The following is a 16218-nucleotide window of genomic DNA, read 5'->3' as shown; positions in this document are numbered from 1 at the left end:
ATTCGATCAATTTTATTTGTATCCGTCGCTCCAACTTCAGTATGCAAAACGGGCTTACAAAATGCATTATGCAATGCATGGGTAATAAAAACATCTACATAGTAGTTGCATTGAAGGTGTTGGTATTCCACCGTTAATTGGATGTTACGTTTGCAGGGAGTGGCAGTACACTGAACAGCCAGTGGAAATTTATTGTGATACAATCTCCAGTCATTCTAGTGACAATGATGTATGTGCTGTTTGCAATGTTTAAAGGGAAACAGTATAAGATAATGGATTGTGTTACTGAAATCAAGGTACTCTACCTAGGTTAATGTTTGCAAGATAGCCTGCTAGGTATACTCGTATGATGTAAACAAAAACTGTGATAAGAACTGATATTATTATTTTTATAAATTACTAGCGGACGCCCGCGACTACGTCTAAAAAACTATGTAAAAAAAATTGTGAAATCAGTCCAGCCGTTCACGCGTGATGGCGTGACCAAGGGATATATGGATTCATTTTTATATATGACTTCCGAATGCCTATTCGGATGATTGTTTCTGTAACACAATGTAAATCCCGCGGGAACCATGGATTTTTCCGGGATGAAGTGTTAATCCAGAGTAAACTCTACGAGTATTTTCATTCAAATTTTCAGCCAAATTGCTTCAGTAGCCGCAGTACAAAGGAGGAACAAACATACACACTTACACACAAACTTTCTATATATAATATTAGTGTGATGTATTAGTGTGATGTGCGGATGCTAACTAACTTCGATCTGAATTTTTGTTTTTCAAAATTTTTGCGGCGGGAATTGCTTGGATTTTTGCGAGATAAAAAGTAGTCTATGTTGAGGTATCATTTATCACTGTACCAAAATTCATCTTAATCGGTTCAGCTGTTTAACCGTGAAAGTTAACAGACAGACAGATAGACTTATTATCGTAATTCGCATGTATAATAATAGTACCTACGGATGTATGGATTTTAATGAGGACAAATGAAAATACAATATTGCATCAAAATTTTTTATTAATTGTTGTCTTAAACTAACAAAATTAACAATGATAGCAAGTAATAATTTAGAGATTTTCTTAAGTTACATAAGTACTTTAAATACAATATAATATTATGTAAGTACATTATGCTCATTTCATATTTGCAACAGCGATCTATGAATACGTTGATAGGCAATTAATATAGGTATTCTGTACATAAAGGATTCTTATTTAGATATATTTCTCTATATTTTTGTAGCAAAAGCAAGTAATAGATACATACCTATGGCTAGGGGTCGGCAACTTCTGAGTTTGAAGAAATAAAATATTTATTTACTATATTTTGAGGACTTTTTATAGTCTGTTTAGCCACAATTGAAGCAAGTTAAGGAAGATAGAAAATGGAGATGAACCATTTAAGGTCCACTCTTATACCCGTATCATTAAAATTTAAAAAATTCAAGATTTTTTTAAAAATCTGAATAAGTGATTAAAAAAAATTAAAATTAAAAGTTTTTGAGTTATATCAAGATGGCGCTCTTGAAGCAACTATGACATGACAATTGACAGCAAACGTCAAATCGACTACTGCATTGAAAACGTCATCAATCCGCCATTATTACCCTTAATAGTGTTGTATTTCTTGAGAAAGAATGAATATTATTTAGAAAGAATTATAGTGAAATCGTAGTTTTGTATATTTGTACATATAAAAAATATGTTCTTTTATTTCCGATAGGGTACAATAAATGATCCTGGACTCCATACAATTTTGGACCATCTCCTTTACTTTCGTTCTGGGATAGCACCAAGTGATGACTATAATATTATAGTAGATTGGTACTTAGCTTATAAACTTGTTGACTGACGATACATGCCATGGGGAAATAAGCATTTGGCTGAGTGACGACATATTCCACTGTTATATTTTAAAAGACTTTGTTATTAAAATATTTAAAATCCACAACTTCACATCGAAAGACCCACCCGACCGACCCGGTTGGCGACCCCTGCATTAAGCCTAATAAAAACTGAAACCACGAAACAAATCCAAGTTTATAACAGTAACAATGTTCATGATACACAAGCTGTAAACTAATGATCTGTCAACACTCGAATCTTCTATTGCGAAAGACTATCGGAGGAAACTGTTTTCGTGTTGCAAAATGTGAGCGAAGTTTCAAGTTCCTCCATACTATCTGCGGTCAGCGATGACAAATCATCATCCATATGTCAATGTCTCAATTCGTCGTCGGTCTCAACTGCCTCACAGCTGTGGTACTTCGAGGAGGTGTCGGGGCAACTGTCTGCTACTGAGAGGTCGTCGGAGGAGGCTGCGGGGGCCTCATGAGCTGCTAGGGGTATGAGCTCTTCGTCCTCATCAGGATAGCAAGCTGCGACGCCATTACGTTTGGCGATGCTTACTCCTGTCTCTGCCTCTCTTGACCAGTAATCTATAAAATAATTTGTTTTTATTATATTGTGTTTTCCATAAGACTGCAAGAGAAAACATACTGACACATATGTTTAGAGCCGTTATAGCCCTGTGGATATGACCTCTGCTTCCGATTTCGGAGGGTGTGACCTTCTAACTTTTCAGTTGTGTGCATTTTAAGAAATTAAATATCACGTGTTTCAAACGGTAAAGGAAAAACATCGTGAGGAAACCTGCATACCAGAGAATTTTCTTGATTCACTGCGTGTGTGAAGTCTGCCAATCCGCATTGGGCCAGTGGTGGCCGAAGTGAAGTTCATATTATCCTTATTAAGTTTCATCATCATTCATTATTATTAACCCTTATTCGGCTCACTCCTGAGCACGAGTCTCCTCTCAAATTGAGAGGGGTTAGGACGCTGGCCCAATGCGGATTGGCAGACTTCACACATGTAGGGAGTTAAGAAAATTCTTAGGTATGTAGGTTTCCTCACGATGTTTTTCCTTCGCCGTTTGAGACACGTGATATTTAATTTCTTAAAGCATTGATAAGTTTACCTATTACATTTTATGAATTGTAATAAAAAATATTTTTAACGTTACATTAATTTACTTTATTTGTTGCAGATTTCTTTTTAGCCCATTCTTCAGGGGCAGAAAGAAATACACAATTATTAAGGAAACAACAAAAGAAAATCATAAATAAAATAAATATCTCCTAAGGTTAATATAAATTGTATTAAAACACGAGTCGTGCTCGTATTTTTCGCGGTTACCGCAATTCCCTAAAGAAGCCCATCTGTACTTGCTATCCTTTATATTTTAACGAACGTCTAAAAGCTCGCCGCGCCGTCTTTAATTTAGGTCAATTATGGAGCAAAAAGTGTGTCAAGTAAATGTCCTCTTAAGTTCTCTCAAATTAACGGCTTCTGTACAGAAAAGTTAGAGTGATCATAAATTAGTCCCACTTACCCAAAGTTTCGCCATGGCTTTTGGCCAACGGATTAATGAATTGGGTGCAGTTCGATGGTAAATTATACATGGCTTAATTTTTAATTTCATAATTTGACAAACAGTTTTAGATGAATGGCCCCAAACGGAGGTACTTGTATTTATTTTTTCTGTGGTTTTAGCACAGAACATTAGATCGGTTTCAGACTAGCGTTTTATATGCGCGTATGAGCTCATTTCTGGAAGCGCATATATAGGCGCGCCTTTTGTCACACCGCTGAACTCGTACGAGCGTTGACGCTGACTTCTAAGCTCGTATATATTATGTTGATACTGACACGACACCAAAGGTTTGAGCGAACACGCCGAAATATGCTCGTTTACGCGAGTCCGGTTTTTTAAAGCGCGTAATGTAGCGCGCGTGTTATCGCGTATGCTGAAACGAGCAAATAATACGCTAGTCTGAAATCACTCTGATAGTACAAGTATTAGTAACAGTAATAAGTATGATACAATTTCTGTTGTTATCCGTTCGTGAAGGTATACATGACAGCCGGGCGTTTGAAAGTTGCACGCCTGTGCCTTGGTGTGCGCGTTAAACAGTCCACCCCGGATATTATCATAAGGATCTACTTAATAGAGGTCGTTACAGAGTTAAACATTATTACCATAAGTTATCCAAATATTCTATAAGGAGGTCTGGCATGTAGTAGGCCATTTAGAAAAGCTGATAATAATTATAAAGACGCCTGGCACGTAGGGATCATTAAAGGGGAATGCCCACCGGCCTATACATCGTCGGCTCAGACCCAGGTATACCCCCGTATAAAAGTATATGGAGATGATAGTATGATGTATAAATAAGGAACTAGTTATATAATTGGCTTAATAAAAGTATGTTTATTGAAGAAAAATTACATTTTTAATCACTTTTCTAGGCCATAATGTTCGCCGGTGTACCAAAGCAGCGAAGTACATTTGAAGCTGTATTTTTTTTGTATTACTTTTTCTGTTACCAACAAACTTAACAATCAAGAAAACAAACCAATTATAAGTCTTCAAAACATATCGTAATACTCAGGCTATATAGTCAAAGCCTGTCCCCATCTATACTTCTATACTAATATTATAAAGCTGAAGAGTTTGTTTGATTGAACGCGCTAATCTCAGGAACTACTGATTCGATTTGAAAAATTCTCTCAATGTTAGATAACTCATTTATCGAGGAAGGCTATAGGCTATATTTTATTCCCGTATTCCTACGAGAACGGGAACCACGCTGGAGAAACCGCGCGGCGTATACTAGTTGTGGATAAATTAAAGATAAATATTGTAAAATGTTGAAGCAAACTTTTTTTGGTAAAGATGACGATATTTTCAATTCATCTTTAAGATTATATTATTAAAGTAGAATTATCAAGATTTTTTTAGATATAAGTAAGTTGCTGGGCGATAAGAGTAGGCCTGATAAGGATAGGCATCCCCCTTTGGTTGATCATGAATTGTCACTTACTCGATCTTTTCTCCGGAGGCACCGGTTGCACTGTAGTAGGAGGCGGAGGCTTACTGGCCGAGCGAAGTCTCCTTGGACTGCGAGCCAGTGCGTGCGATATACTCGGCAGCCGAATGTCCAGATGCGAGCCTCGCTCGGTCACGATCTTGTTGTTCATCGCATACAACTTGGTGGTGATGTCACGAGCTATCAATGTCGTCACCACGCAAGCTAGGTACGGCTCCTTCACGAATAGATACTCTAATGAACTCCTTTGCCAGTATACGTAGCGGCAGGACGACGCGGCGACTATAGAAACCTAAAAACAATGGGGTAGTTGACTCATATCATTTTTAATATAATATTAATTTCGTCTAGTACATCAAATAATGGTCCGAAATATATCGATATCAATTAATAAAAGTTAAAGATTTCTTATAAAAATATTTTTAAATATCGCGTATTATTTCAAATTTTCCATACGTCAAAAACGCTGTCGTCCATTTTGTTACGTCACTAACACACTTGGTGTACTAAACGAAATTCTTTTACCACTAGTAAGCCACGTTACTTGTGAGTGTCATAGGCTATATTTTATGCCCGTATTCTCACGGGAACGGGAGCTACGCGGGTGTAACCGCGGGGCGGTGGCTAGTTATTTATAAAGACTTTTAAAAACATTTTTAAAGCCTCAATAGCTCAACGGTAAGAGCGGTTGGACTCATCACCGAAGGGTGGTGGTTCAATCCTCACCCCTCACTCCTAGCACAGTCTTTCCCGACTATAAAAAATATGGCAAATAATCTATAAAACAAAAAAAAATATACAGAGAGGAAGAATTAAAAGATCTACGAAGCTCTAAATTTTAGAAACTGATCTATATAAACTAAAATTCCGCATCCAAACTTTGAGAAATACATATAACTTAATAGGAAAGAGAGAGACAGTTCTTTCTTAGGTTATATTTACTCAATGCGAATAAAAACGGAACCATTATAGCAGCTCATAAAATGTTGTCTGTATTTTTCAAAAACGTTTCTTGAAAGTAGTTTAGTGTCTAATGATGTCTAGACTGAAGAAGTTAGACTATCTATAACTAAATATTGTTTTTAAAAGATTTTATTTAAAAAGATTGTAAGTGTACCTACGGTAAAACGTAATTTAAAGAAAAGTTTCACATGCTGACTGATTTCCTTCAAATCTATAAGATTCGGTGATTCTACTTTCCGGTGACATACAATCTTAAAATTTGGCACGAAAGGAAGTCTTTTGGCATGAGCGAAGAAATAAATCCGAAAATCAATAATTTCAATTCCCGGGTGGCATTATTTCGAAACAAACTATGTTTGTAGTTAATTTCGTGAAGTGATTTACGCGAGCGTCGGTATAAATTAGTCCAGACAGAAACACATAAAATTACATATACCTACTTGATTATGTCTTGTAAAGAGTTTTATTTATTTGTGATTTAGTGTCTTGCAAAACCTGTAGGTATACTTCCAGTGATCTGGTTAACAATAGAAAGAATTACTTATCTTAATTATCCGATATATCCTATAGCTACTTGTCCTATTGGCTTGGCTTTGAAAGAAACACCAGGGAAGATTACGCTCTTTGACATATTGTGTTGCTTTGTTGAAAAAAATTACACGAATACTTGGAGATGAATTTGACCATACATGACCATTGACCATACATGAATTTTATCATATAAATAAAAGCTCCCTTTACAACAGTAACAGTTTAACATACTTTGTTACATAGGACTGTTATGTACTTTTTATCATTATTTTAATAAAATGTATCCGATAACCGTCCAACTTCTGGATAAACGCCTCTTGTAAAGACATCCCAACACCGTGGCCTCAACCAGCATTTAGTGACTCCCTATTACCCGCCTGTGACCCAGTGGGAAATCCACCTACGCACTTTCAGTGTGAGGTCGCCATTACAGCACTTAGATACCAACGTCCATCGGTTCTATGAAATAACTTTCATTATCTTAATATTTTAAGTCATTATTAAAGAATGATACGTCGTACATAGAGTAAAATTTGCTATTTAGTCTGCTAGATAAATCACGATAAGCAGTTAATTTAGCGAAAAATGTTCTTAGTTTGCTCAGCTAATTACTAAGGAAACGCTTACAGCAAATTGCTCGTGCTATATAGAGAGTTCATGCTAAACAAGCAATTTTACGGGCCCCACGCCGTGTGTCGGGGCGTTGACGAAAGTGTTTAGTGTTAAGTTCATCGATATTTAACCTAGTTTCTTGCATTTATCGCCACTTTAGCTTTTATACAGCCGTATCTGACAACAATTAGGTCACCGGAATGGGGTAGGTGATGCGAGAGCTCGCTATGACGTATGCTCAATGCAATTGCCCATAAAACCTAATTTGTTATGGCTATTAAGTTACGCAATGCAAATTTGTATACTTAACTTGCATAATATGATATTTTCTTCTTTATTTTAACATGGCAACAAACACTTGAAATGGCAAAACTTTCTACTTAAGCTTAATCTTCAAATTATTTATACTTTGACCTAAACTTACTACTTAAACTACCACCTTAATATATCTACTTTAATTTCTAACTGCCAAAAAATTTCTCCGAAGTGTTTCACCGTGGTTACTGGTCAGTTGCCTCGACTGGTGACAGCGCAGGGGTGGCTTTTTTTTGCGCAAAGGATCAATCTGGCTGTCCAACGCGGAAATGCAGCCAGTATTCTTACCACGTCGGCACAATTTTTTAGATATATGGATAAGTTAGCTTAAGTTTCCTAGCGTATTCTTTATTCGTAAAGAAAGTTGAAATAAGCCCCTCAAGTAGCGCCTAGTAGAGTGTATTCATTCTTTACATCTTCCTTCTTAGCAGACAGTATTTGGAGCTTTGACCCGCCAAGCAATTCTAATACCGTTTGGCGTTTGGCGTTAGTCGTTAGATTATGTAAGATTCTTTAGAAGTTGTTGATAATTATGACTGTGACGAACGTCTAAATAAATAGGTATGCTCTTCACTTGAAGAACACATCAAGTTGGTTTAACATAAAAAAGGCCTGATAAGCTTCGGACATTTACCTAACTATATATTCTATTAATTATTATTGACCTAGTATCTCAACGTGTTAGAAAAAGTGGATTGGATGATTCACGTATGTCCAGGATCTAAAATGTATACATACATACACTACATATACAATATACATTTATGCAAACTTATATATATCTGGGGAAAGACGGACAAATCGTCGATGTTGACATACCTACGGGCATATTTGTTATTCGGTAACCTACATACGGATATGGGCGATGTCGTCATCCAAAGGCTTTATATACCATTATGTATGTATCACCATTATAACTGGATGAGCAGTAAAATTCCACGCGGTTTTATATATGCCATCACTTACAATATTGGTTGAGAGACTTTGTCCTTGAGGAGTAATAATATGAGACTTTGCCATTATTCGATTCCTTAGGGATTAAGGGTACATGACGTAGTAAAACTTATATGCGAGTATTATTATGAAAAAGTACCCCTAAGGTATTTGTCCGTAAGCTAGTAAACTATGAATAAGGTTTTTCATTTTAGCTTTATATTAACTTAAACCTTAACAAAAACATTAGTATATCTTCACTAATATTATAAAGAGTAAAGATTTTATTGTTTGTTTGTTTGTTAGTTTGCTTGCATTGAATAGGCTCTGAAACTACTGAACCGATTTGAAAAAAATATTTCACAGCTGTTGTGATGCTACACTATTCTCACGGGTTATATGTTATACTAGCGGACGCCCGCGACTTCGTCCGCCCTTAGACCTCTTTAATTCAGTCCATACAGTAGTATCGCTGTAAAAATGGAGTAACTTTCCCGTTTTCCAAACATTTCCCTTCACTGCTCTGTTCCTATTGATTGTAGCATGATGAAAAGTATACTATAACCTGCCCAGACAGACAAAAATTTTACTGATTACCTTTTTGGCAAACCGTGCGGGGTTTGTTAGTAGATTATATGTAGCAATTTCCATAACCAGAGCCTTGTAACTTATTTTATGTCTTGAGTAGGTACCTCATTATCATTATCATCATCAATCTATTTCAACAGTACACAGGTTGTCCCCTTAAGGAGTGAGGGACTCCTTAAGGAGACATCGAGCTTAGATTAAACCGATCACGCTAGTCTATTGCAGAGCGAGTTTAGGGTACTGTTCAAATATTTGATGGCTGGGGGGGAGGGAATGATAATGAACCGGACCGATGATTTAACCTGCTTTCCGAGCCCACCACCAACTTCCCAATTCCAGGCGAAAAATTTGTACTGGGAATTTCTTATTAAATGAAGAAAGTAAATTTAAATATTTCGTAGCTCGACCTAAGAACTCGTGACCCGAAGCGACATAGACTGGTAAGGCCAATGAGGCATCAGTATATATAACAATATTGTATCATGGAAACTAAACTACGTATATGTAGGTAACGACCTTTGCAGACAGAGGCCGTAACATTTCGCTCAAAGGTCGGGCGGAAGGGCCGGAGCGGCGAAGCCCCAAATAATGAACTCATCACAGTCGTGTCAGCCCCATTGCGTTGTTTAATGAGCTGATGATGACGCTATTACATTTGAGACGGGAAGTGAGATAAGCCTGACTAATATTACAGATACATATGATGTACATGTATGTCAGTTCATTGTTAATATATCACACCACAAAGGCTTTGCCAAATCTGGGATACGATTCCACTATTTTACACTCGTCAACGAACTTTTCGTCTAAGATGGAAGCGGTGTTTCGGTTTCTACACGACATCGTATCGGAATGCTAAATTGCTCGGCGGAACGAAAAATCGGTTAGCGTCACGACGATTGCATCATCACTTACCGTCAGGTGCGATTGCAGTCAAGGGCTAACTTGTAAAGATTCAAAAATAAAAGTCTCATTTGAATTTGAACCATTAAAATATCACTAATAACGAAGTTGCCATGGAAATGAAGGATGTCACAGCGCTGTAACTTTACACTTTTACAGAATGCATCAGGGCAAAACGCGTCAGAGGCTTGACGCTGCGATGCAGCATCGAATAATGTTGTACTATGACGGTATTAGAAAATAAAAAACTCAGTATCTCATAGCCCGACCCAGGTTCGAATCCAGGACCTCGTGATCTAAAATCATATAGGCTTACCACTACACCAAGGCAGTTCTCCCCTCTCCTGTAGGAGAGAGAGAGGGCTGGCCCCGTAGTGAGCCGCTAAAATAGGCTGATATTATATTAGCTGAATTTCAAGTGAAAGCTACCAACTTACTTACCTTGAATTTTTCATCGATAGTAGCTCTGCTGGACTCGAATTCCGGTGAATCCAAAAACTCACACGGCAATATTGGATGTAGAAACTGATGTCCACTCATAACGTTTACCTGTACAAGAAGAATAGATATTTGTTATGATAGGCAGCAAAGTTGATTTTTATGGTAAGTGCGCGTACATAATGCCAAGAGTGAAGGATTCTAAGATTGGACCATAAGCAAAACGAGGAGTTCAAAAAAGAATCCCGAACTTCGCGAGGAATTCAAGGATACAAGATGTAAATATAAATTTTCTGCCGTCCGCAACATAATATTTTTAACTTGTTTTATTATATTTTCGTATAAAGAAGGTATTTTTTTAAATGCCTATTAAGTGTAATCCGTATAATCAAAATTGTTTACAAAACTATTGTAATTAATTTTGATTACACAACACCAACTACTCAAATAAAGTATTGTTACCCTTCAAGTACTTACTTAACTGATTATTCTGAAAATACGTGCACACATTGTGAGGGACACAGAAAAAGGAACCTTTTATCCCAGATAAAGAATACCTTTCGAGAGGGATTGGAATATTTTATTGCCGTGATGCCGTGAGCTATAGTTAGATATAGTCAAGAAATGACAAAAATCACGTCCCAACCGTTAGAGTGTCTCGTATAGCAATAAGGTCGTCGCAAACATTGGCACGTGCATCCACCAAAAATTGTTTTAAATTCGCCCGCTGTGTAACGATCCATGAAACAAGCCTGCAATTTGCATAATTTGTAACCACCGAGGATAGGGGTTCCACCCAAGTGATTCTTGCTAGATAAGCTATGAGATACGGTAATGGTGGAATTGCAGTCCTCATAAATACTTGATCAACAAGTTCCGTGGTCTGCCTACCTCGTATAAACCGCTCGTTTTGATAGCTGCACCTGATGCCACGGTACAGTGCAAGTTACGACGCTGTTAGTACAAAAAAACGCTAACTGAGGGTCGTATTAAGGGTTCCGTGCTTTGGAAAGTGAACATTTTACTAATTTTCCTTTACTTGTGATATATGATTTTATTTCTTGCTAAGTATAATGATTCTAGGTCAACGACAAGTAGATATTTACAGATAGAAAGACTGTGATTAAAATCAAAAAATTGTTTATACAAGTAGGCTTACTTCACAAGCACTTTTGAAGTGCCTAGTTTGACTATTTTTACAGACTATACAGTAGGCCCCTCCAAGGCATGCTACGCTACTGCTCTGAAGTTTAGACCATGTCAGCTTTGGGCCCAGATCCTTAACCTACCAAGTTTAGTTTATTTATTATACCACTATCCGTTTTCTATTACTTGATTCTTACATTGCCGGTTGTCTGGAGGAGGCTATTAGTGATAAGACCGCCTTTGTGCATATTTCTACCTACTTATTTTGTTAATGAATATTGTTTTATATTTGTTTTGTTTCTACCAAGTATAACGCGTAGTTCTATTTATATCTTTTTCAGGATAATATGAAAAATCATGTCCCCATTCACCACCCTTCGTAAAAACTCGTTAAAGATTAATTTGGGTCTTGGCGATGAGTAGGTAGACATTATCTTTAGAATTCGTTAACTTAAAAGTACGTTAATGTAAGACAGAAGCTCGGCTCGCTGAAAGTATACAAAATATTAACCTCTAGCCGTAATAAGTTTGCAACATCTTAGTTTTACCGTAACGATAACTCGCTCGGTACGTAAGCACAAGTGGTGCTTATTACTTACCACGAAACTAGTAATGCCAAGGGTTGCGATACCTATTAAATCCTAATGCCAATACTATTACTTACATGTAAAATCCATTTAGGGATATAGGTAATGACTGTATGTACTTACGTATTAATTTCCTTTGAACAGTCATATGAATTCGGTTGGTTGTACATCGACCATGTTCAGGCAAAAATTACATGATTTTGAGTTGTTCATTCATAAATCATCACTTACAATAATTGTTAAATTTTTATGAGACGTGATAAAATTTATTTGATTCAGTCAACATTAGGGTTTTCAGGGCGAACAAAAGTAACATGATTGCGTAAATAATAGGTAGGTGTACCTTATCAAATTCAGTGAAAACTAAATAAAGGAAATACGACAATTATTGGACCATCCGCAAAATAACCTTTTTATTTAATCTTTTGATATGTAGCACAAAAATATCTATACAAGTTGCGAGTCAGCTACATTATAAGCCTTCACCTAAATTCGTATAGAAACATACTTATGTAGAGCATATTATTTTGAAGTAAATTTTACAAGTGTGCCAACACTAATGCCCAAGTTTGCTGAGTAAATAGTTTACTTTGAGCATAAGCAGTGCCTATTTTAAGTGTCTGTTTCCAAGATTGCTTTCATTCAAACATTTGAAGGCACGCGATTGTTACGATAATAATAAACACCGTATATTTACTCTACACTTTCTGACCTACCCAAAGCCTTCTATTCCTAACTTGTAATTATAGCAAGGCAAGGCTTACACTGTTGTTAGTAAAAACTGTGATTTAGAAAGGTTAAACAATTTACTTACAATGTTGCGAAATAAAGAAATAATAAAATGCGTATACCATAAGTGTAAACATAAGTTTTATTTTGAGATAGTTCTAAAGAAGTAAATGACTCTCGTAGAAGAACCAAAGTTACTGACCTACCTCAGCGAGTCGCTATAAAGAAGCTGAAGTGGCAATGGGCAGGGCATATAGTTCGAAGAGCCGATGGCCGTTGGGGCTCCAAAGACCCCGCACCGGAAAGCGTAGTATTGGTCAACCCTCCACTAGGTGGACTGAAGACAGGGAGCTGCTGGATGGTGGCGGCTCGAGACCGGGGTTTGGAAGTCTATGCAAGAGGCCTTTGTCCGTCAGTGGACGTCCATCGGCTGTTAATAATAATGATGATGACAATGATGATGATGATGATGATGATGATGATGAGTTCTAAAAGTCGAACTGATGAACCAGTTCAAAATAAATAGATGAGTAAGTTCGATACCTTTCCGGAGAGCAAAAGTCCCAGCCGATCGGTCTTCGTAAGGTTTTGCATAGCATAGGCCTCACCAGCGTGGAGAGACATTACGTGCGCAAAGTCCGGTGACACCATCCTTTTGAACTGGAGTCTTGATACCTATGGGATACAGGTCAAACAGTTATGGTTATATCACTACTACCTACCTGATGGACGGAATAAATAAATCACTTACGAAATGTAGGCTACTTTTTTGTGAGGAGTTATATATACCGACGAAACTATTCAATTAATAATATAGAAAGAGTAATGTAGATTTCTATTGGATTTCTATTGGACTTTTTCAAATAGGTCTAGTTTTTTTGACTTTTCCGTTAAAAATACAAATCTTTCCTCTATAAAATATTAGTGTAGATATTCTTTTTCTTTAAAAGTTACGCAGTTTTATGTATTTTTAGTATGTATGCTTTAAATACTGCTACGACTGTGAACACTACTACGCTAGTCGCTAATAAAGACGAATAATACGTGTTACGAATATGACTACGACGCAACGAATACTACTACGATTGGTACAAATACTACTACGATGTGCTACGAATACTGCTACGAATCAAGAATCTCTGACGACAATAATAATTTATTATTAAAACGGACGCCCGCGGCTTCGTCCGCCTAGAAATAGGTGAAAACTTTCAACCATTATTTTACCCCCTTCTATTTATATTTTCACATTGAAATTTTCACATAAAACGGATTTTACGCGAACGAAGTTGTAGTACTAGTAGGTATTATAATATATTATAGAAAATATTTAAAAAAATTGTGCAATCTCATTTACTAAGTTCAGGGATTTACACATACCTTGAGGTTTAAGACTAATTTAAACTTTTAGATTAGTACTATCCAATCTAAAGTTACTACAACGGAAACCTAGACATAACTTAGATAATATTACGTATGCTCGAAGAATAATAGTATTTTTTTTTGATACTTCTATGTCCCGTTATATTTAAAGTAAGTTTGTGAGACTACAGGGGTAATCTCTGGATTTACTAAACCGATTTTGAAAATTACCAATAGAAAGCTACATTATTAATGAATGTTATAATCTATATTTTTCCCCCAAATTCCAACAGGTACAGGAACTACACGAATGAAACTGCGTAGCGTCTCCTGGTTTTTAATTAAAAAAATACAAACCTTAAAAGGATCGAACAATGTATGATACACCTCTTCAAGTTCTGGGTCAAATTTGACAGGTCTCATTTCGTACACCAAGTAGACAACTTGAGCGAGATTCAGGAACACGAAGCCGAAGTTCCACGAGAAGGCGTCAGGTGAACAAATCACGTGCCACGCCCATACAGAGTATAGCATGAAACCTGTTATGAAAACACTTATACAAATCTAGACTCCGCGCCTCGAAAGAAGTCCCGCGGCTAAAACCTGAAGTAAAATTAAACAGCCTTACACAAATGACAATAAGACCGTCATTACCAAATGACACTGAGCGCCATTATGACATTAGCGCTGCGTCTACGGGACCATCATGATAAAACCAGTTAAATAACAATAATAAGCATTAATTATTATTGTTATTTAACATTAAAATCAAAAATAGTAAAATGGATGAAATGAATGAAACCCACCAGATCCTTGGATAAACTTGAAAAAAATGTTTTGAGTTTTTTTGAACTATGTGAGGCACAAATAAACAGAATGTTTCAAATTCAAAATATAGGTTTGTAAATGGTGTGATTTAAAAGGAATCAATATTTAAAATCTAGAATTTTACGCAGTGGCATAAATTTATTTTTATTTTTAACTTAAGCACTATGTTAAGCACTTATAAATTGAAATATCGGAAGGAAAAAACTCAATGTTTGGAAACTTACCGAAAATTAAAATTGTGTGCATCCAAAGTTGACCTTTCTTTGTACTTGGAGCGCAAAAGGCAGCCACGAAGAGCACATTTGAGAGCTAAATTTAATTAGATTTTGTTATTTATTTAAACTGGTTCCCCATTCATAATTTCACATCGTAATAACTTGAAATTTAAAAAGGCCTTAGGCTCTTGTTTATATCCACCTTTGAGTTTATATTATAATCTATATCTATACTAATATTATAAAGCTGAAGAGTTTGTTTGTTTGTTTGCTTGCTTGAACGCGCTAATCTCAGCAACTCAAGGTCCGATTTGAAAAATTCTCTCAGTGTTAGATAGCCCATTTATCGAAGAAGGCTAAATATATCCCCGAATTCTTACGGGAACAGGAACCACGCGGGTAAAAACGCGCGGTGTCAGTTGTTAATATATAAACTCAAAGACATAGATATGAAATAGGTAGATTTATTTACTTACTAACCTGAAATAATGGATGTTGAGGAATTTTCCACAGGGGACACCATGGCCAATACCACGGTCCTACAAAAACACAAAATGACCGTAGAATTAAAGTTTATACTTAATTTTATAATAAGTTTTAAATACTTGTTTTTAAATAAGAACGATCAGTCTTTAATGTATTTTATGTTACTGGGAGAAACAGATTGCTTGTCTACAAAAAAAAAACGAAAACAGATTTTTTTACATATACTTAGTCGTTTATGTTTAAAATTTGTTTATATAATAAGGATATAACCAAATTAGGTTCCTGTAAATAATAAAAAAAGTCATTCACTGCACATACCTGAAGGCATTGTATAGTTGACAGAACCAAAATCTTGTAAAGTTCCATTTTCACCGGGCCATGAAAAATTATATTCGCCAATTTCTAAATATTCACTCTTAACGTCCGACAAGCCTTGAGGCATTTTAAATTAATAATTTACGATGATACAATTTATTTTCAATTTAGTAATCATAAAATGAAAATATACCGCTATTTAATCGGTGTTTTCTTCTACATCATTCATTCGCGCCAAAATCAATATCGCAAACGTAGTGCGGTCTGTCAATCGAATATCCGCTTTTCTTTTTTTACATGTTGCAACATTAAAATTAACCATAAAGTTCATAACACAGACTAAAATAAAAGTCTATAAAGTTTAGTCTACCTAGGT

At 36.1% G+C, this 16218-nt stretch overlaps 1 protein-coding gene across 3 annotated transcripts; it reads right to left on the bottom strand.

Annotated features, from left to right (window-relative positions):
* Nucleotides 1–1070: 1070 nt before the first annotated feature.
* LOC112055656 (popeye domain-containing protein 3) lies at nt 1071–16100 on the bottom strand. Of its 3 annotated transcripts, XM_024095848.2 has the most exons (8): nt 15846–16100; nt 15522–15580; nt 15051–15135; nt 14356–14537; nt 13180–13311; nt 10178–10285; nt 4886–5183; nt 1074–2440 (listed from the first exon to the last, which is right to left on the bottom strand). In XM_024095848.2, the coding sequence occupies exons 1-8, from the start codon at nt 15967–15969 to the stop codon at nt 2220–2222; spliced, it is 1209 nt and encodes a 402-aa protein (XP_023951616.1). In that variant the 5' UTR covers nt 15970–16100; the 3' UTR covers nt 1074–2219. The 3 variants fall into 3 exon arrangements, with proteins under 3 accessions (XP_052738444.1, XP_052738445.1, XP_023951616.1); XM_052882484.1 differs by lacking the exon at nt 13180–13311 and having other exon boundaries at nt 1071–2440; XM_052882485.1 differs by lacking the exons at nt 15051–15135; nt 15522–15580 and having other exon boundaries at nt 1071–2440.
* Between the last annotated feature and the right edge of the window lie 118 nt (nt 16101–16218).

Source organism: Bicyclus anynana, chromosome 7 (genome assembly GCF_947172395.1).
Source record: "Bicyclus anynana chromosome 7, ilBicAnyn1.1, whole genome shotgun sequence".
NCBI classification, from domain to species: Eukaryota; Metazoa; Arthropoda; class Insecta; order Lepidoptera; family Nymphalidae; genus Bicyclus; species Bicyclus anynana.
Note: the sequence above shows the minus strand (reverse complement) of the source record. Positions and strands in the feature narration are given on the sequence as shown.